Genomic DNA, 21985 nt, shown 5'->3' on the forward strand with positions numbered 1-21985 from the left:
TTAAAAGAGCTCTAATGTACTACATAGATGGAACAAAACCATTCAGGAAAACTAAACAGCTATTTGTCACACTGGTAACCCCATTTCAAAACAAGGTTTAGCAAGATGGATAGTAAAATGCATCCAAACATGTTACCTTAAAGCTAAAAGACAACTCTTAGTTGTTCCTAAAGCACATTCCGCAAGGAAGAAAGGTGCTACAATGGCCTTCTTAGGAAATATACCAATGGCTGAAATATGTAAAGCAGCTACTTGGTCAACACCACATACATGTACTAAACACTATTGTGTAGATGTTTTAGCAACACAGCAAGCCACAGTAGGTCAAGCTGTAATCAGAACATTATTTCAAACATCTTCAACTCCTACAGGCTAAACACCGCTTTTATGGGAGGACTAGCTGCTTTGTAGTCTATGCACAGCATGTGTATCTGCAGCTACACATGCCATCGAATGGAAAGTGTCACTTACCCAGTGTACATCTGTTCGTGGCATGTTCCGCTGCAGATTCACATGCACCCTCCCACCTCCGCGGAAAGTCGTTTAAGTTAACCACATTTGTATATATATATATATATAAATATATATATATATATATATATATATATATATATATATACCATTCCATTAGCATGGACATCTCTTTTCTTTATATTCTATCACGCCTACCTTACCCTCTGCGGGAAAACAATCTAACATGGAGTCGATTCCCATGCGCAATGAAGCCGAAGAGGAGGAGTCACTCGATCCCGTGACTCAAACACTTCTTCGAAAAAAAACACCTTGTAACACTCCGAGCCCAACACTAGATGGCTGGGTAAGTGACATTTTCCATAGATATAGATATATAGATATTTATATTACCTTGGTCTTCCATTAGTAGCTGCCCTTCCAATGGGCTGAATTCCGGGATCTCAACATCTTGCAGCACCTTAGTTCACCACTCGTAGTATAGCTGTGCATACGTCAGATATTGGGACGGGTGTAGGTTGTATTGTCGCTGTGCTGACAAGGCCATGATGTCCCTATTGTTGAGAATATCCCTTCTACCTATTGTATCCCATAGTTCGAGACCTCTCAGTTTTGCCAATCCATGTCCCTTTCCATAAGCGTCATCTGTGATCTTATGTGCCCAACCAAGAGTCTTTGTAGCCCAGTTCCTGGCCACCGTCGCCACTTTTATAGCAGGGAGGAGGTCACTTGAGCCCTGGCCACTGTACATATAGTGTAAGTGGGATCTCCATCCCAACTGCGTTTGCTGAAGATGAAAAGTCGGGCGATCATGTGGGGCATGAATCCAGTCATTAATGTTAACCAGGTGTGTTGCCCAGTAGGTGCCCTCTACATCCGGTAGGGAAAGACCACTATAGTAGGGGGTTGCACTGTAACGTTCTAAGCACTATCTGTGGTTGGCTGCTGGCCCACAACACCGTTCTCAGTTCAGTTAATTTTAACGAATACAGTCTATGGGATCGAATAGTATGTGTTTTGAAGTACATATAGTAATTTGGGGCTGCTAGCAGAAAGGTATCATAGCAGTGTGAGGGGCATTAGGCGAATGGGCAATACATTTATTTAGGCCTAAGAAGTAGGTGCATGACCATGAAGAATTCGGTACACAGTGATTGCAGATTTTAAAAAAGTGTAATGTTCCACTGAAAGTCAATGCAAGTAATGAAGGACTGGGGAGATTTGGTCTTTATAGAAGAAATTAGATATTTATCAAGCAGCAAATTTCTGAACTTTCTGAGAAAGGCTTGGTAGCAAGAGTTGGCATAATCAGGCAGGTTTGAACAAGAGACATAATAATCCGGTTCTGAAAAAAAATTGATGCAAAAGGTAGAATTTTCTTAAGGAACCAAATGTTCCAGAAGCAAGAGCTTGATAATTTAGTTTCTTGGGGTTCCAGAGAAAGATTTGCAAACATCACCACTAAGTTTCTCGCAAGAACTACAGGTTCTGCAGCATGGCCGAGTGATAAAGGCTAGTACTTCCAGTTCCAGAAAATCTTAACGTTTCAGGACACAAGTAGCTTGGTCTTGGACAGTCTTGAGTTTTCAAAATGTTTGAAACCATCCAAGAACACACAATATGAAGAACTAAAGATAGAAAAGAAATAGTTTGGTCTGCATCCCAACTAGTAGATTTCAACTTAAAATAAAGTTGGATGTCATCTGCATGGATAGAAAGGGTACTCAACTTTGAAGTGAATGAGTAAAAGGGGTCATATATGTATATTAAACAAAAGAGGGGACAAAATCGACTTTTCAACCACACTCCACCTGACTGGGGGCTGATGAATAGTGCAAATCAAATTGACTTTTAGAAAGAAAAGATTGAATCCATGAGGTTGCTTCAGTACAAAGCCACAGATTATGGGGTCACTAAAAAAGGGAGGGTGTCTAAAGTATCAGGCTATGGTGAGGTCTAGCAAGAGTTACTTTAGCACTCAAAGATTTCCCTACAACAGTACCTGGTCATCCTTTTTATAAATCGTCTTAGTTGTTCTACTCCAGGGGTCTCTAGCAGGTCAATCGCAAGCTACCAGTAGTTCCCAGGCTGCATCTGAGTAGCTCCAACATTAAATTAAACTGTTGACTAATTTGAGTGTCCAGCTGCCAGAATGCTTTTTGTCAGCACTTTAAAAGACCGTGCAATGCTTTCTTTGGGACCTAGAAACTGGAAAATACAGGAACATGTAACCCACTCTTTTCTGAAAATGTTATTTCTTTATTTTCTTCTATTTTATGTGCTACTTGTTTCCTTCTTTCACTATTTTTTGGTTTTTGTTATTTCTCTTTTTATTCTTTTTTGTTATGTTTTCTTCTGCTTCAGTTAGCTCTTTTCCTATTTTATTCCTCCCCACTTTTTCACTTTCCTTCTTTGATTCTCAACTTCTCTTCATCTTCTTTCTTCCTGTCTTTTTCAATTTCTTCAATTCTTCCCTTCACTTTATTTTCTCATGTCTTCCTCTATGCTTTACATTCCTCAATCCTTTCTCTCCTTTTAAGCTTTTCTCCTTCTTTCACTCAGTTTTTTACTTTCCTTGACTTTTACGCCACTTTACACCCCTGTACTCTGCTCTTTGCCACTGCAGTTTAGGCACTCCATTCTGCTCTGCACCACTCCACTGTATGCTAGTGCACTTTACGCCTCTACCTCATGCCACTCCACTCAACTCTCAGCATCCCACTGTACACCACATCACTCTACTCTGAAACAATCTTCTTTACACCACTGCACTGCTCAGTGCTGCGCCACTCTACACCACTGCACTCAATGCCACTCTACTCTAAACCACTGTACTATACCCAATTAACTCACCCCACTTAACTAGAACCAATCTACTCTACGCCACTGCACTTTACGCCCACTACTCTGAATCACTGCACTCTGCCACTATACCCTACAACACTTTATGCCACTGCACACTACTCCACTCTACACCATTATGTTCTACATCACTGCACTCCTCTACTCTGCACCACTGTACTGCATGCCACTGCTCTCTACAGCACTCTACAACACTTTTATGCCAGTGCGTTATGCCAATGCACACAATGCCAATTCACTCTATACCACTGCACTCTAAGACGCATTACTGTGCAAGACTGCACTCAACACCACTGCATGCTATACCACTCTACATTATTGCATTCTGTCGCTGCACTCTACGCCGCTCCTTTCGACTCTGCACCACTGTATTATACGCCACTGCTTTCTACTCTGCAACACCAGGTCACTGTACTCTACACCACTGCACTCTATTGCGACATTGGCTCATGAAAGGGGATTAAAAACACAAGAAAATTCCAAACTAGGTTTCTAATTTTAAATTAGGATGCCATATATTTTAATACTGTCAGTCTGCATTAACTCTATTTTGGGTAAAAGAGTTTGATAGGCTGTTATTGTGTCACCCTCGACAAGCTAATTCGAGTGACCTTTCCTCATTGAGAAGAATGTATCATTGATCATACAATTTAACAAACCATAGTACATTTTGATAATAAATACATTTTAACTATGTTATGAAGGTATTACATTTTTATAATGTATTAAGAGTAAAGACATTGCATATTTAACAACTGTCTCTAGAATAGGAGTATCAGTACGTTTATTCATTATCGTTTATATCGAGTATTTCCCTTTTATTTTATGTGCTAAAAGTAGTAAACCTGCCATGGTTTTAGAAACATTTTGTTATAATAATCATATTATTAATTGCATAGTACATAATACCTTCCTAGATTAAAAGTAATTTTTGTCAAAGTGTTGCAACTTTGAATAAACGTAATGCTTTGAATTGACTCGAATTCATTCGATTCCAGCAGATTATGTATTTTCAGTCTGATGTCTTTGAATTTTCAGCAGAGATCAAGGGTATGGTTTCCTACCCTCTCACTATCAGTGCTTGGTCTGTAGACTGCCTATACTAATGAAGATGCACATTTACTTTAACAAGTCCAGCAAAACCTCAGCTTGATGTTCAAGACCAGAATCTCAATGACTGTTGTCAAGCAACTCAATGATAAATAGCATCTGATTTGTCTGTAAGTATATAATGTATTTTTCATTTTTTTTCTTGCAGATGAGACACCGATCATAGCAGTAATGGTGGCTTTATCATTTTTACTAATTATAGTATTTATTATTATTGTCCTCTACATGCTAAGGTAAGGACATTTATAGTTTGCATCTGTTTGCTTCTGCTGATATTGTCATAGGTTAACCATTCCTTCTTCCTTCAATGACTTTCAAAGTAATAGTGGATTTTTGTCTAGTTCTAATATGTTTACACCTTGGCTACCTGATAAGCACATTAAGTTTAATGTAAAACTTAAACTAGTTGGCCAACCATGCGCAAACCTTTCATAGTGCTTTGACTTAAAAACATGCAACCTTCCTTCGTGACTCTTCATATGTAATGAGGAAGGAAATATGTAACTTCATCCGTTGTTGATTCTTTGGGTTTGGGGCATTGGTGCTTTTGACTCTATAGCCACCCACAATAAAAATATAGTATTTTAAGGAAAAAGCTATTTTGTAGTTGACCCAGCAGAACCTTTATCTGGAAATTTATCATCCCTTCGCCTTCTTGCAGCTTTGCACAGGAAATAAGTGTTTGAAATGTCCTTGCAGTGCATAATGCTACTTAGACAGCCTAGCTGAAGATTGTGTAGGGTTTGCCTAGAACTTGATAATGTATGATAGCTAGAGAGACAGAACCATGCATCTAAGAATATTCTTACAAAAATAGTCTAAAACACTTGCATGCTAGACTGTAGCTCCCAATTCAGATCAGCCTATGGGATCGATACAATATCAATGTAATAAGATACGGCTGGTGGCACACTGCCAACCATTAAACTCATATTTGATACTTCTCAATTACTGTGGTCATTGCTGCAGCAATATAATTCATTTGGTTTAGCTAAAACACATGGGGTGAGCTCTGTATCAATTAGTCATGCCTTTCTGGCAATGATAAATGGTACTGGTTGGTTTTTGACACTTCCAACAATGAAACCAGGTGTTAACTTTTTGGATGGTGCCCTTGGTGAGGTTTCATGCTTCTGCAGTGTCAGCGAGAATCAGTGGTCCATTTTTTCCTCTGTAACCACAGAATACTAATATTCTGGGTGTCTGCATAGGATTGATAATCCGCTATTGAATCCTGAAGGATGTTGAATATTGTGATGTGATAGATATTATATTGATGTAGAAAAAATGTAGTTCAGTTTGGGATAAAGCCACTGTGCCCGATGTAAAAGACCACAAATTTACTCTTTGGAATCTATTCACAAAAAATGAAGCACAAAATATCCTGGTGATAGTCACATTTGACACTGGGTAGACTAGCTAAAACGTCATCATGAACCACAGTGGTGATTGCAGCCTGTAGGCTCAACACAACATGCAATACAGCTTGTTTTTCGTCTTCAATTATTAAGGCAACCTCCTAGAATAACACAAATGTTTCAGTTCCATATTAAGGCCTAGACCTGACAGTCAATGAGAAGCAGCTGTGTGGGCCAACAACACTCCGGAATTAGTCTCAATCTATCAAGAGGTTGTGAACATGAAACCTGTGATGGGGTAGAGGTTGGTGAAATTCCTACCGCGGATTTGAATTATTTGGTAGACGTGTCACCAGACCACCTTTCTATGATGAAGTGTCAAAGCCTATGAGGTTTGAAGCATTAGTAAGGATGGTGCTATAATAGCATGACATAGCATGTTTCCTTGTTAAGACTGATGCTAAGACAAGAGGGTTTGAGTAGCAGATCTCGGGTATGACAGGGTATGGTATCTGCAGGGCTTGTAGGAATAAGGGAGAACTCGGAACAGAGATATAGAGTACTGAATAGGTGCTAGACACATCATTTATATTGATAATTAATACTTAAATATGTTTGAAGTTGCAGGGAAACCCTGCACTTTACAAATACACACACAATGCAATTATGCTTTGATATATATGTGGCTCATACAGTGTGAACCCAGCTACGTGCATTGGAGTGCTGTTCAATTGCAAAAGTATATACATAAAAATTCAAAGGGACAGGGTGTCATTGTAGGCAGTAGGAGAATGCACAGCACTGCTGTACAAGTGAGGTTTGTAATGGAGATGTCTTAATTCAGCCCATGAAGGAGGCGAAGGAAAAGGGTTGCTTAGAGTGATTGCAAGGGGAGAATTTCTTTTCAGCAAATATTGATTTGAAAGCAATTTGAAAGCAGTGATTGGCTTGGCAGTCACTGCTCAGTTGTCATAGGTAGAATACAAATTGGCTGTGTTTAATTTTGTAAAATTTTTCTTTAATTTTAGGGATATTTACTTGTATTTTACATCTTCAGAATATGAGATGCGCTTCGTAACTATAAATTATATTAGGAATAGCAACACTTTAGGATTACGCCTAATGTTTTTTGAGGAAGTAGGTTGTATTATATGGTGTGATTGATTTTGCAACCTCACCGTGTAATAATTACCGACTCCTTTAGGACCCTTACCTATCGTCTATCAAACCCTCATCTCAGCCCTGGGTAGCTGTGGCACTCAGCAGTAAGGATTACACAGAGGAATAAGTGTAAAGCATTTAAACAGCACCAAGACAATTAAAGAAAAAAGATGACCCAACGCTCAAATCTGACACCAGTTTCTAAAAATATACTGTATTTTTGTAAGAATTTAGACACAACAATGAAAAAGATCCACTGGAGGGTTCCAGAGATAGGGATTTTACAAGCAATAATGAAGCAAAGCATTTTTACTCAACCGAGAACAAGTCTTGATAAATTAAACCAAACCTTTTCAAAGGGAAACAAAGGTAAGTGTCAATGTGGTTGGTTAGAAGTACTTAGGGCGACCAATTCCAGGACTGAGCTAATCCGGGGAGCCAGCAATGTCCTCCAGAACAATTACCTCCACAGAAGAAGCAGTCTTCAAGCAGTTCTTGGCAAATTAATCTGTGTTGCAGTGTATTCCTATGGAGTGGGCCTAATGCAAGGGATGAGGGATGCTGAAGATGCTGCAAGGATGCTGTGGGTGTGACATGATCGAGGGCCTTCCTGCAGTCCCTGCTCAGTCAATGAAGATGGTGTGCGGATCCTAGTTGCAGGGGTGATGTCCCACGGGGATCATCCAGTTGACATTGCACTACCTGTTGCCTGGTGTTGCAGTCACAGGCCAATCCTTCCTGGGCCGATAACATGCCTTTTGAATGTCCCAACAGTTCTCATACAATACTCCTGGGCTCAGCAACCTCGGGTGCAACTCGTTGCATCAGGTCTTGTTCCCAGGTGCTGCACGGCGGTGGTGGTGGTGGCTTGAAGACTTTGGGCTACCAACTTGCCCCAGCAGGCATATTGAGTAAATCAATTAATCATTCGACTTGTTACCTGTGAGGATATCCAGGTGCTTCCAGTGTCTCAGTTAAAAAAATCAGGTTTTCAGTATCCTATGGAACTCTCATAGAGTTGGGGAGGTCCTGAGGTGCAGGGGGTGGCCTTCACAGGCTTTGGCTGCGAGGTAGGTGAAAGAGCATCCTCCTGCATCTTCAGCTGTTCTGTCCCTGTGCTGTGAACAGGAGGCCAGCCGGCTGGCCTCCAGAGTCTCTGGGCTTGACTGGGCTTTGGAGACAGCTGCTCCTTGAGCAGGGCACGGTAGGCACAATTCCTGTCTTTGGAAGCCACCAGGTGCAGTTTCCCAATTATGCAGCCTCTCTTTGCGGGTCCTTTGGTGCAGCAGGGCAGTCCTCTTTCTGTCCTTCTTCCAGGTCAGTTGAGATTTGAGGGCCAGGAAGTGCCCCTTTTATGCTTAGAAATTCAGGATGCGGTAGATAGCAAATGGGCTACCAGGTTCCTTCCCACCTTGTGACCACTTCCTGTGGATTGTGGCATCTGGCTATCCCAGGATGCACCATTCCGCCCACACCTAAGAGGACTTCACCACTCTCCTGATGTTCATACCTCACTGTCCCACTTTCCCAGGGGTATGGCTATTTTAAGGCTGCATGCTCGTGGGTAAAACCAGTTTGGCAACTGGTTTCCCCTCTTTCTTCCGGGTTCCAGCTTGAGAGGAGGAGTCACTCGATCCCATGACTAGAAACGCTTCTTCGAAGAGAAACAATTTGCAACACTCCAGATCCAACACTAGAAGGCAGGAGTATGTCAAGCATGTGAATCTACAGCACTACATGCCACGAACACATTTCTAAGTAATTGAAATTTTCCATACCATTCTTATTCTTGGAAGCCATACTGCTTCTCATGTCTATAAACGATGTTATCATCCATTTCTTAAATAGAATCTGCCCCCCCCCCCCCACTCCCACCCCCCCACACACACACAAAACTTTTTGCAGCGATCACTCTACCAAGCTTTAAATGCTTGTCTAGCCATTGCTGTAGTGAATAACAGGAGTTGGTAAGGGCCACTTTTCCACCAAAATAGTCCTTGCTCATCAGTGTTGCTTTGTTAGTTAGGGACCTATATTTTGATTTAAGCCAAGGGACTTGGCTAAAGGACCTGCCAGCTATTGCGGGAATGAAGTGTCTCTCCAACTCTGCTTTAGACCACTCCAGTAAGCATCGAGGTGCAGCCTTATACTACCACAGTATATTTGGTAGATTTTACTTTCTTTGTAGTTAGAAGGTGTCTTGCTCGATCTTTCTTTATTGTAAATAGTTCTTTTAGTTTTTGATTATGATTAAAATAAGCTTTTTTATTAGTTTAGTTTTCTCACATTTATTTCTGGTTTTGATTTCTGAGCAAGCACGTCAGGGAAGGAGTTCCCTGCTCATGGCAGGCACTGCTGGGTGCCAGTTTGTGTTTTTAGTTGCTATGATATGGTTGATATTTTATTTCTGTCTACGTAGCTACAGGGGTAAACCACACCCGCACTAGCTCAGACTTTACTAACTGGATCGATGGCCCGACCTCCCAGAGTGTAAGAAGATGATTAATTCTGGCATGCATTCTGGTGCTGTTTACTGCCAACAGGGAATTTTTAAAAGCATTCATTTTTCTTGTAGTAATGGGTTGGCTAGCCCCATCACTTTCTCTGTTTTAGTTTTATCATGAATTTGTGTTTTGAGTTTCGAGTAGTAACACCAAGGAAGCAGTTTCCTGTTCGTGGTTAGCATCTCTGGGGGCCAGTTTGTCTTTTTAGTTGCCCTTCCATGGCTTGCTTTTATTGCTATGGACATCGCTTCAGGCCACGCCTACCCTATATCACGGGACACGCCTACCAAACCTCAATAGAGGACTGGATGAATATTGACTCAGGCAGTCCTGACTGTTTAACTGCTGTGGAGTTTCCAGAAAGCAAATAAACGCCTGATCAGAAACTCATAGTTCTATTGAAGATCATCAGTTCGATGTAGTTTTCATAATGGAATCCTGGCTTCTGGAACGCTTAACGTCAGTGTTTTTTTTTTTTTTTCTTTACTTAACTCTTTGAGCTTCTCCAAAAGTAATTTATAGGCCTCAGGGATGCCAATCCTAATTTCTGCCCTGCCTTTGTAGATTTCATCACAAGGCAAGTCTTGTCATGAAGAACAGTTCTCCATTGGCACTTAGCGTAATATTCACATGGTTTTCCCATTGTAAGTTGAAACATTTTTGAGGGATGTTAAACGTTACATTTACACAAAGTGTGACAACAATGTTGACCTATACTTAGCTTGGCCTTCTCACCAAACAAGTTTATTGTCAACCGCTTCTGCCTGCTGCTAAGATTGTCCGACCATCATGCGGTCTTGTTTTCTCTGTGTGCCAATCTCAGCGCCTGTATACCTTTGTGGGTGACAAGTCGCACTGTACAAATAAGTGATGGATTGAATCTTGAATCCCCGACTTTTAGATCCACTAAAACAATGTAGCAGTAGTGCACACCTTAAGATCAGCACCTCCTTGCTTTACAGAGAACATTCATGACGGCACAGCTGTTTGCACAGTTTTAGTTCTGCAGTTAGTTTATTTTATTTTTGCATCATTAATTAAAACTTTTTGAAATTAGAAACATAGTTATCACCAACGGCTAGAATCTTTTCTATAGTGCAGCGGAAATAAGACTAACACATGATTAGACACGCTAACGAGAATAAAAATGAGTGCCTTGTCATTGCAGTTATTAAACTCCCAAATGCGCTAGGTCAGTACAAAGACACTTTGGCCCTCATTATGAGTCTGGCGGTCTTGAGCCTGCCAGACTCACAATGGTGGTTGGACCGCCGCAGTTGAGGCGGTCCAATCGCCACATTACGGCTGTGGTGGAGCCACCACGGTAGGACTGCCGACACCGCCAGGTTGTTGGCAGCCTGGTGGACCCGGCGGTTGTAATCTGCTAGGGCAGCGCTGCAAGTCGGGCTGCCCTCCGGATTACGAGTCCCCATACTGCCAGCCTTCTCATGGCTGTTCCACCCGCCATGGAAAGGCTGGCAGAATGGGGGTGTCGGGTGCCCCTGCACTGCCCATGCACTTGGCAGCCCCATGCACAGCCTGAATTACAGGCAGTGGAATGCGCGACGGGTGCTGCTACTCCACCACATTGCCACCGGCTCGATTATGAGCCGGCTGCAATTTTAAGGCCCTATTCAAGAGGATCCAGTCCAGTCGCCCATTTTCAAGAGGAGGTGTGGCATGTAAAGCTGAATCCTATCCCTTTAGCTCCCATAACGCTTGTCCTAATCCCCCTCCTCCCACATATTTTCACCTCATCAGTAATACCGCATTTATTCATGTTCTCCGTCTGAGGGTTCTGGAGATGCTTGTTTGTCTGTCTGCCTGGGATTTGCTTGAGTTGTTCAGGCACTGCCTTTGGCTCTTTGTCCATAGTAAGTGCATTAGGTTTTACATCAGTTCTCTTGTTGGGCATCTTTCATTGGTTACTAGATTGGGGTGATCAAGATATTTGAGATGCTTCTTTTAGAAAAAATATATTTTAATATGAGAAGAAAACGTGTTCCTTCACAGACCAACCTACAAGTACAAATACTTTAATGACGCTGGAGCAACTGTATCTGAAGCCCTTGTGCCCCTCTTCCCTTTTTCTCTTCCTTTCTCTAAGATGACTGTCCTAGATAGACTTGGCACACCTCCCTCAACCCCCTTGCTTTTATTGGTGCGAGATCTTTTTGGGCAGGTATCAAGACAGGTGTGGATTGCCTCCTCTGTTTCTATACAACTTTGTGTGCACAATTCACTCAGCAGCAGTCCCCATGTTTTCTTTCTCACCTCAGCAGTCATTCAGTCCTTCTTGGGTGGCCAGTGAGGACCTGGAGCATGTACCTGGCTTGGTTTCTCTTCCAGAAAGGGATGCAATGGCTGGAGGCTGGCCTGCACTAGGAACTCGCCCATATTAGGCAGCAGTGGAGGCCTAAGATTGGAGTCTGTGCAGGCAGGCAGGGCTCCAGCATTAATGTGGGCCTCTGTGTGATGACAAACCCAGTTCTGAGCTACAGGGAGGTGGGGAGATTTGGCTCCAGGGTCAAAAGTCAGTCTGCCTCATTGTAGTCTCTTGGACCATGCAACCCCACCACGGGCACAATTTGTTACAGCAGCTCGGTTCCTCTGTCACTGTTCATTGTTGCAGCAGTGCAGTCTGTTAGGGCTCATAGTTGCCATGGTTTCTGACTTGATTCTCTCCTTGAGAGTGACTGCGCTTTTGTTTCTTCTGGCATGCAGATTGCTCTCCTCGGCCTTCCTGTTTGGATGAGCCCTCACACCACCTGTGTTAAGCTGCTTCTGGCTCTCCCTTAACAGTTGCACCTCCAGCAGGACTGGCAGGCTCCTTCCTTTTCTCAGCTTGCAGATTGCCTTCTGTGTGTTTCAGGTCAAGGGAACAGCTTCTTCCTTGCAGGCAAGACTCCATATGATGTTCCTTCACCTCTGGTAAGCTGGCTGTCAGGCAGACACTTGCTGTGGTTGCACAGCAGTCCTTGGAGCACTCTGCAGAGCACCCCCTTCCTTAGTCAAAGGACTTGGAACTGGAACAGCAAGTGAGTCAAGGCCCCACACCGTTTATACAGTTAAAGCAGGCAGGAGATTTGGTTTCTGTCTCTACCCTTCCAGGACAGGTTGGGGGGTCAATGTTTCCAGGTCTTTATTCAAAGTGAAACTCCCCGCAGGAAGGTAGTCTCCAGTCTGTAATACCCATGCTTGAGGCACAAAAACAGGTGTGAATTCTCTGCACCAGGTTACACTGAACAATGATCAGAAAGGAGACAAAAAGGTAGGTCTCATCTAAAACAGGACCTTCTCACCCTGAACAAGACTACAGTCCCACCTTTCATTGCCACCATCTACCACCATTTACCGAATGGTATTGCCCAGGAAGACTATTCAGAAGCCTCACTCCACAAAAGAATCTACTTGAAGTTTTAAAGGAGCTTGGTCTCCTTTCCACCCACTTCACTGTTTAGGCTTCCGCCCTTCAGCTTCGGAAATATCAGCAATACACTTCCACTTTCTGGGAAAACACTCTCACCTTAGTCTTGAGCAAAGGAACAGACCAGGGCTGCCCTCCATTATTCAGTTTCACCCATGGCCACAGTGCGTGACCATATGTGATATACATGCATAACTTACACCTGGGATTTTAGCTCAAGGATCTGAATTAGCAGGTAAAGCTAGATCTTTACATGAGTGGACCAGTATGTCTCCAACCCATTGACACAGATCAAACATCTGGTCACAACTGATTCTCTAGTATCAGTATGTTGTCACCACTGGTCTACATGCTAAACACATGACCGGGACAATAGGCCACTGTCAAACAGATGACGGCATGCATGGTGCATCACTCCATGGGGCAGGTCCAGGACCTCACTCAAATCAAGGGACAAGCCTAAGCATTTGTCCACACGTGCGATTAGTGTGTGGCTGGGTCAGATTGGAAACCTAGAATACCAGAAACCTGCAGTTCAGCACTTGGGCAGGGTACGGTGACTGTACACCACACCAAAGACATTCCCATCCTAGCAGCTGTGTTACTGGCTTTTGTAAAATGCCTTTCGCTAAATGTCTCTTCCTTATCCTGTTGGCTGCCATTTTCCTGATAGGGGCTAAGTGTTTCTCTGGTGCTGTGTTGCTAGTATGACATGCTTCTCAGCTGTCCTCTCTGTGCCTCAGATTGTCTTCTCGTCTAGAGCTCCTTCACCTTAGTGGCCTCTCTCGATGAGCTAAAAAGGCTTCTGTTACTCATCTGAAGTGTAATGGGGCGATCCTGATGAGGTCAACTTCTCAAAGTACAGCGTGCCTCCGAGAGTCTTTCTTATCTAGTATCTTGGTAAATTTTTCACTGTGGACGTCAGTACCTGTGTTTTAGTGGCTCTTCTACGTGTGGGGACCCCCCCACCTCTGACTTCAGCATATTCCTAGGCATTCTATGGGGTCTTTTGCACTGAGTGCCTAAAGGTAATTCCACCCTTGTTGGCTCTGTGCTCTTCCCCCGCTCTCGTTGGTCTAATTTGCAGCTACGTCAGCCCCCATTCCTTCTGGCTTCTATGCTTCAGTATTCACCAGCGCCAGGAATGTAGTGGTAACATGCACAATTCAGTGCTCAATAGTGGTGTGTTGTCTGCACTCACAGCATCTTCATGATGTTGATGTGCTCCTGGGATCTTGGGGCAGCAAATTTCTCACTCCAGGGTTGAGATGGCAGTGATTTATTATATATTTTTTATTTATTTTGCAGTAAACTGGTAGGTTTTAGGTGGGGGAGGGGGGCTAAATCTGCCTCATCAAGTCTGCTCTCTTGCCCATGTCCACTCTCCAGGCATTTTAATATGTTTGATCGAAAACAAAGGAATTAGCCAATAGAGTACTTGTGGGCTCCTAAGTACTGTGTAATTTTGGAAGTCCATTCATGGAAAATAACAGTAATATTCCACCCATTTTTTACCATGCCTGATCTTGAAGAGTCAAATTTATTACATTTAGGGGTCGATTTCGAAAGACAAAATCTAATGTACCAAATACCACAGTTCCTACCAAACCAGGTGCTTTGTCTGGTTAACTTCATGTTAGATATAATGGAGATATAATTCAGGCCAATTAAGGGTGGGTTTGGGCTGTGTATAGGTCCTCGTAAAAGTCCCAAAATCGGGCAGCTGTAAAACCGTTGTTCGCAATCTCCTCTTCCCCTCTCACCTCCGGAGACTCCACTCTTACCACCTGTCGTTGGGCTGTCAGCCGATTGGCCTGAAGCCATCCATATCAATTTCCTCCCATGTACAAGGAGTGTTTAAGATGCAATAAGGAGTATTCAACTTTATCGATATCAATGTCCGCAAGTTGTTTTCTGACCGATTCCAGCTGCCGCCATACCAGTGGGGCACCTGTCTGGTGATGTATACGCTCTAGTTCCCTCACCTGTTGCTGTAATCTTTCCCATTTATCCCTGCGCAGATTATTGTCCAGTGCCAATATGAAAAGGAATTCCCCCCTGACCACCTCTTTTAGAGTGTCCCACAAGAGTGAGATGGAGGTGTCTGTGGTGTCATTGATATCGAAGAAGTTATGTAGTGCTGTTGTGATATACTGTATCACTTCGGGTCTGTGTAGGAGGGCTTCGCGCAAGCTCCAGGGCTAATGTCTGTCATGTCAGGGAGAGTGCTAATGTCTCTGTGGCATAGTCTGAGGGAGAACGTGGCTTCAATATCTATTGATGTGATCAGATCCTGTACCTCCTTGTTCCCTAGGAAGTATTTGAGATGTTGCTTAGGTTTTGTGTGAGTAAAAGGTATAATCTCTGGAGTTTGGGTGACGTTCCCTCCATACATCCTGAAGCCCCATCTCTTGGAGCCATTGGACACCCTCTGGATAACTCCCCGGAACCTCCATGTCTGTGTGCAGAGTGATCAAGGTTATTGCAGAAGACTATGTTGATGTTTCCCCCTAATAATACCAGCCTGTCCCTCGAAGTCATGACCTCTGCCACTGATCTACGGCGGAAATGTTCCTGGCCCTTTTTGGGGGCATACATGGTGCCAAGAACAAAAGTATAAATCCTTACTTGTATGTATTATGTTAGCAGTCTACCTTATTTCTGTGTGTTTAGCACCTATTTTCCCCTGGAATGAGCGGGAAATCAAAATAGCCACCCCTGCTGTCTTGGTTGCTGCAGAAGAAAATAATTGTTGAGGAAAGGATCTGGATTTAAGGCGATGGCAGTTGCCTACTAGTAGGTGTCTCCTGAATGAGACCGATATCAGCCTGCAACTGCTCCAGGTACAATAGGATGGCCAGCGTCTTAACCAGGTTTTTAGCCCTGTCACATTAAGGGTGGGGATCCGTAATTTATCGTGTGGTCTTAAGTGGGCAATGTATCTGGCCGAAACGCCTTGCCATATCTGTTTGGATAGCACTGTGCACTTTGTACTTCACATGAAATAAGGAAATAAATTACCCTTCAAATTGATGGCTGGTGCCGGCGTCATTCCTGCTATGAGAAGCTGGTAAATATTGCCTCTCGGATGCTTTGTAGTGAAACCGGCCTGCTACCTTTAATGATCGAGGGGCCTGCGATCCAAGTAGTTTAAGATGTGGATTGATTAATGCACGCTCCATTATCAAACATAGTGTTGAAATTTGCGACACTATTCAAACCTTGGCTTTGGATTGCCTGTTTGTAACAGAAACGTGGGCCAGGGAAGATTCCAGTCCTGACTTTGCCATAGCCACTCCTGTAGGCTATGAGTCCACCAGGCTGGATAGACCAAGTATGAAGGGGGAAGGTAGGCTGGCAATGATCTTCAGAAGTAAATTTTATTGCTCATTAGAACAAATTAATGTCAGCCCTGAAATATGTAAATGTGCTCTTTTCAAGCAGTGCCATAGGAACCTGATCTGGTTTGAGGGCCTGCTGATTTATTGACCCCTCCCCCCAGGACCTAAAAATTATTTTCTATCAATCTGGCCCTCTATCTTTCCAGTGGCAGGAAGGGGGGAACTGACCTATAGCCCTCCGGTCACTAAGAAGGTCTGAAATTGGGGTAAAATAGGAGAGCAAATGTTGGCGCAAGCGCTAGAGATTTGCTGGGGACAGGAAGGGGGGCATTATAGCTCCATGGTTGAGAGGTATGAACAGGAGATAAGGGGAGCAGTAGATCTCTCTTCTCCCTTGAAGAAGGCCAGTCCGATGGCCAGGAGAAGAGGCTTGACCCCATGGTACCATCAGAACTTAAGGATCTTCAAAGAGCATATAGACATCAGGGGTGCAAATGGAAATTAGATCAGGGCATAGAAGAGAGAGCTAAACTCAGGGCACTGCTTGGAGATTATAAACAGGCAATTAGAAAAGCCAAATCTGACTACTATGCCCTCAAGATTAGGGAAGCAGTCAATGTACCCAGAGGACTGTTTAAGGTGGTTTGCTCTCTTGCCTCCCCAGCCACCTCCCCCGACCTAGAGAACTCCCAAGCTTTCTGCGACAAGGTAGCTGACTTTTTCAAATGAAAGGTCTTACAGATTTAGTCGAATTTTACCCTGCAGTCTTCTGACCGACACACACAGCGTAGTCTTACTCACTCATTTCTCCTCACTATCAACCTACAGAATTGGATCACTTTTGTCAGGGGGTCAGGTCAGGATCCCCAAATGATCCCTGTCCCCCTAAAGTTGGCACCAGGCCTTTTTTCTCAGGCACTGGAAATGGCATATCGAGAGGTGTTCAACTCTAAGGTTTTCCCTCCCTCCGGGAAAGAGGTGATTATGAACCCGCTTAAAAAGAAACCAGGGGGCGACCCTAATGATCTAAAAAACCTTCACCCAATTTTGTTACTGCCTACCCCAGATAAGATCTTAGTAAAGCACCTTAACATCGAACTGCCAGCATGAATTTCGCAAATCTCACACCACAGAATTGGCCCTTATTGCCAGCACAGATTTGATCTGTCGGCTGGTTGACCAAGGAGGGGAGAGTCATTTTTGGTACTTCTAGATCTCTCAGCAGCATTTGATATTATATCCCTTCAATTGGTGATACGTCGCCTATACCAAGCAGGGGAAAGAGAGGATGCACTGAGCATATTGCACTCTTTTCTGAATGGGTGATCTACCATCGTGAGCTGTGGTGACTTCAGAGCCTCCCCGTTTCAACTTCCTTGTGGTGTCCCAAGGGGATCCTCTATCCTATGCTGTTCACCCTTTGTGTGGCACCATTGGCGAAATTGGTCTGGTCCTTTGGTTTCCAGGTCTCCTCATACACAGACGATACCCAGCTTATTTATCCTGATTAATAAAAACTGGGAAGAGGTTGCTGATAGGTTTCATAATTGCATGAATGAGGTAAATAAGTGGATGAGCCATAATTGCTGAAAATGGGAGAAAACAGAGATTATATTTTTTGGTGCAAGCAGCTCATTATGGAGTATGCTCTGGTCTCCCCAATCCTGCAGGGATCTGCCGTCCCTTTTACCTGTTGCCAAAAATGTATGGCTTCTGTTTGACAGCTCCCGGTCTTTTGACTTGCAGGTCAATCAAACCATTGAAATCTGTTTCTAGATGATTAAAACACTCTGGAACATTCTTTCCTCTCTCCCCAAGGACCTTAGAGCCTCTGTTGTACTAGCTCTGGTTGTGTCTAAACTTGACTATTGTAGTGCCTTACTGTTGAATGTTAATCAAGGCTCCCTCATAAGCTGCAACTCATTCAGAACACTGCATCTCATCTTGTGTTGGATCTTCCTTGGACGGCATCTGCAAATGAGAGCCTAAGGCAGCTGCACTGGCTGCCAGTAGGGAAGCTTATTGCCTTTAAAGCTCTGTTTCTCACTTATAAGGCTTTACATTCCCAGGGCTCCAAATATCTTAGCTCCACTTTAAGGTGGTATATACCTAGCTTCCATTCAAGATCAGCCGGCCTACACCTGGCCGTGGTCCCCCACTGCACGAAGTCCAAATGGGGTGACATTGCCTTTTGGGTGGTGGCTGCTAAGTTGTGAAATACTCTTCCGCTACATATCAGGGAACTCGAAGCCTTCCTGGAAACAGCTTAAAACCTGGCTTTTTGCCCTATGATCAGACCCGTCCTTTGATGGGGAGCTGTCTTTTTTTCTTCTTCTTTCTGCACTCTCACTGTATCCGTCTGCTTATCTGTCTGGTGGTGCTTTGAGGCTATGGCCGGAATGCGAGGGGTGGGGTGGTGTACGCACATATATTAACATGGAAGGTATGGCAAGTACATGGTGTATTCATATTTTTTTTTAGACTGTTAAGTACTAGTAAATTTTAATTCCTAACAGCACTTGAATGACTCCCAGTGTAATTATAGCAAACTGTACCTGCATCTTCTGATGTGCTGCCTGCCTGTGATATAAAGGCTGCACTCCGGCTGTACAGGTTCCACCAGAGAGCATTGACTTTTGGGCTCCAACTTACAAATAGGAATTCTCAGGCATAACCACTAGGTAGTGCCAGATTCTTTACCCATAAAATGTTACTAGCCGTCCTGCACTTCATGAGCATTTATGCCTTTTGACGACTTGACTGGCTTATAAAAGCGAACCCTAGTAAGGATAACCCACATCCTGTTGTGATTGGGGCCTGGTTCCACCTAAGCTCACAGAGTAACCAATTAAGGAAGTGGTTTTCGGCAACAGTATTGTTTACATCAAAAACGTTTAGCCTCTGTTAAGTTTCTCATTCAGTCTCTGCGCCCCAACTGTAAATTTGTTTTTTTTCTGCATAGAAAATGTCAGTACAGTGCAGTTCAGCGCCTGCAATCCCCCAACCCATTGCTTAATCACTAAGGGCCAGATGTAGCAAAGGTTTTTACCCATTCTGTGTCTATGGGAAAAACTGTTCGTTCATATGGCCCTAAATCCCGTAATTTTGCATTGGCCGCAATGTCAAGCACGTGTGGTGGAATGGCTCCTACACTTGCCATACCTTTTTCTGTTCCTCACGTCTTTCAAAATAGTTTGATGTTTGTTACTGAGACTTAGTTCTATCCACCATTCCCGAATAGTCTTCATAAGTATAAAGTTAATAAAAAAAAAATGTAATCATTTAATTGGAGGTCGAGACAAGCTACACACAAGCGTGTTTGTGCAAATCGTTGTTATGTTATAAGCATGTAGGCCTGAAAGCAGACAAATTAACTTAATCTTTCAGAATGTCCTCTGCAGTAGATACATCAAAGTGCATATCTGCCTGGTAATGGGGATTCCTTCCGACATCCATTTCTCAAAGTGCACCTGTTTCTTGGTTCAATTTCCACAAATGCTTGATGCATGACTGAGAAGAGAACTCAGGAGGGAGTTGACTCTACCCAGTGCCTGGAAAACTGGGCAAATATATTAGAGCTTCTATTGCTCAGTCTTTCAGCCCCATTTACAACATGAGGTTTTCAAGGTCTGATGTCTGGATCTAACACTTAAAAACCCAATTCTATGTATTTTTTATTTTTTTTAATTTTCTACTCTCTACGGTGTATGGTTTTACCCCACTTGATTAATTTCTTTCAAAGTATGTGTACTACATTGTACTAGGCACACCTATGTAGGGGAAGAATTACTACGAAATAAATGTGAATCTATTTAATATCAATTATAATAAAGTGAAATGTGCCTGTAATTGAGGGACATCTGTGAGAGATGTCTGACAGTCGCCATTACAGTATTGTATTGCAGCATTTATATAACCCATATTTGAGGTGCTGAAGTGCTTTCCTCCATGGGTAGGAGGCAGCACCGTGCAGTATGTGTGGTTGGAAGGGTGTGTCTGTTTTAATCCTATGTGGGAAGTGTTGCCATGTTGTGCGTGATGATCACTGAGGTCTGGTTATCCTATTCTGGGGCGCAGCGCATAGCAGCGTGGTGAATTATGAACTGCGAGAGACAAACAGGCAGTTTTATGGTTTCACTATGCTTGTAGCTTTGTACAGCACTTCGGGTCCCTTAATGTTATTTCTAATGAGACAGTGTGCTTATCTGGTTACTTCACTGGGTTGTCCAGTCTGAAATGTTTTGTATAATTGTGATTCTGAGCTGACATGGTTGGAGTGAGAAAGAAGTGGAGGGATCTGTTGGGATGGGCATTTTTATCATCATCCATATCTGAGTGTCTTTGTGAGATGTAAAGCAGCAGTCAGATTGTATAGATATTGTAGACCTGTAGCGGTGGACTATATTAAAGCCCTCCTAAATGACAAGCCATGTGTGACAGATCTTTTCAGTTACTCCATGCCTGTTCATTTGTTTGTTTTTTGGCTGTACAGTACTGGTGATGTACAACTCTCGTACAGACATGCTTTAAGTGATTTTTAGAGGTATTAGTTAACATTTTTTGCTAACCACTGCATATTATGGTCTTAGTAAAGAGCAGCCTTAGAGTTACAGTCCCTGGTGGGGACATGTTTTTGGCTTCTCCGTACATAAATGTTTTTTAAAGATTTTCTTCTCTTACCTGCTAGGCAAATGGTGGTTCGGGCCTTAATCATTTCTAAATTGGATTACGCCAATACAGTCTACCTAGGTCTGCCATACTATCTGATTAAAAGGCTTCAGGTAGACCTCACTGCAGCTGCACGGCTCATCCCAAACTCCCGTTTAAAACTGCAGTCTCGCCTTATTTACATTCTCTTGATTGGCTTCCTATCAAGAAACGGATCCTGTTTAAGGCACTCATCTTGATCCATAGAGCCTTATTTCATGTAGGCCCTCCATATCTTGAATCTAAAGTACAGTTTTACTCGCCACGAGGGAGCTTCACTCCTCTCGGTTGGTCTTGGCGGAGGTGCCAGGGATAGATCGCTCAATGAAAGGTGGTCGTTCTTTCTCTTTTCTGGCACCTAATGCTTGAAACAAAGCACCTCTTGAGCTGTGTCTTGAAGTGTCTGAATTGGCATTTAATAAAAAACTGAAGACTTGGCTTTTTGATCTTGTTTAATACACTGCCTTATCTCGGCGCTGGAGCACTCTCCCGAGCTTTCGTTCCTTCATTCGTTACAGTCCTCGTTTTCTGCCAGTAATCCTATGTGTTGTTTCGCTATTCACGACCATGCTCTCGCTACTTCATTCCATCCTGACCAACAGCTGTAGCAATGCAGGTACTTTTCTTTGCATTTATTGGATTAGTTTGATGTGCTGGATATAAAAAATGATCCATGGATGTGTTATAGTATTCGCTTTTATTTAACATCCACCAGCTTTGGCATTGTTGTACTTTCTTGATCAGTCCCGATGTGGGAAGAATTGACTAACTAGGACATTTACAAATAGTGAGGAAGCAGAGAGATGGTCATTGACTCTGTGTCATGTGCACAGCTGATTAGTCTGTCTTCTTGGCCGGCTGCTCCTCCAAAGAGTAGAGGTTTTGGTACCATAGACAGTATAAAAAAGAGAACATGAATAAAGCTGCTGTTTTTGTTTGAAGAGCACCTTGATGCTGAAAAGTAGAATTCCATTGTAGTTAATTAAACTAGTGTTGTGAGAAATGTTCAGTGGATGGGTACATCTGTGCATTGTGCTGCCAGCT

General features: G+C 43.2%; 1 protein-coding gene across 2 annotated transcripts in view; it reads left to right on the top strand.

Annotated features, from left to right (window-relative positions):
• Window positions 1-21985, top strand: part of PTPRA (protein tyrosine phosphatase receptor type A) — a 570283-nt gene that overhangs the window by 298262 nt on the left and 250036 nt on the right. For both annotated transcript variants that reach the window (XM_069204801.1, XM_069204809.1), the window contains one exon: window positions 4592-4676. In XM_069204801.1, coding sequence (XP_069060902.1) covers window positions 4592-4676 — 85 coding nt within the window. The remainder of the gene's footprint in view (window positions 1-4591; window positions 4677-21985) is intronic.

The sequence above is a fragment of the Pleurodeles waltl genome, chromosome 1_2 (genome assembly GCF_031143425.1).
Source record: "Pleurodeles waltl isolate 20211129_DDA chromosome 1_2, aPleWal1.hap1.20221129, whole genome shotgun sequence".
NCBI classification, from domain to species: domain Eukaryota; kingdom Metazoa; phylum Chordata; class Amphibia; order Caudata; family Salamandridae; genus Pleurodeles; species Pleurodeles waltl.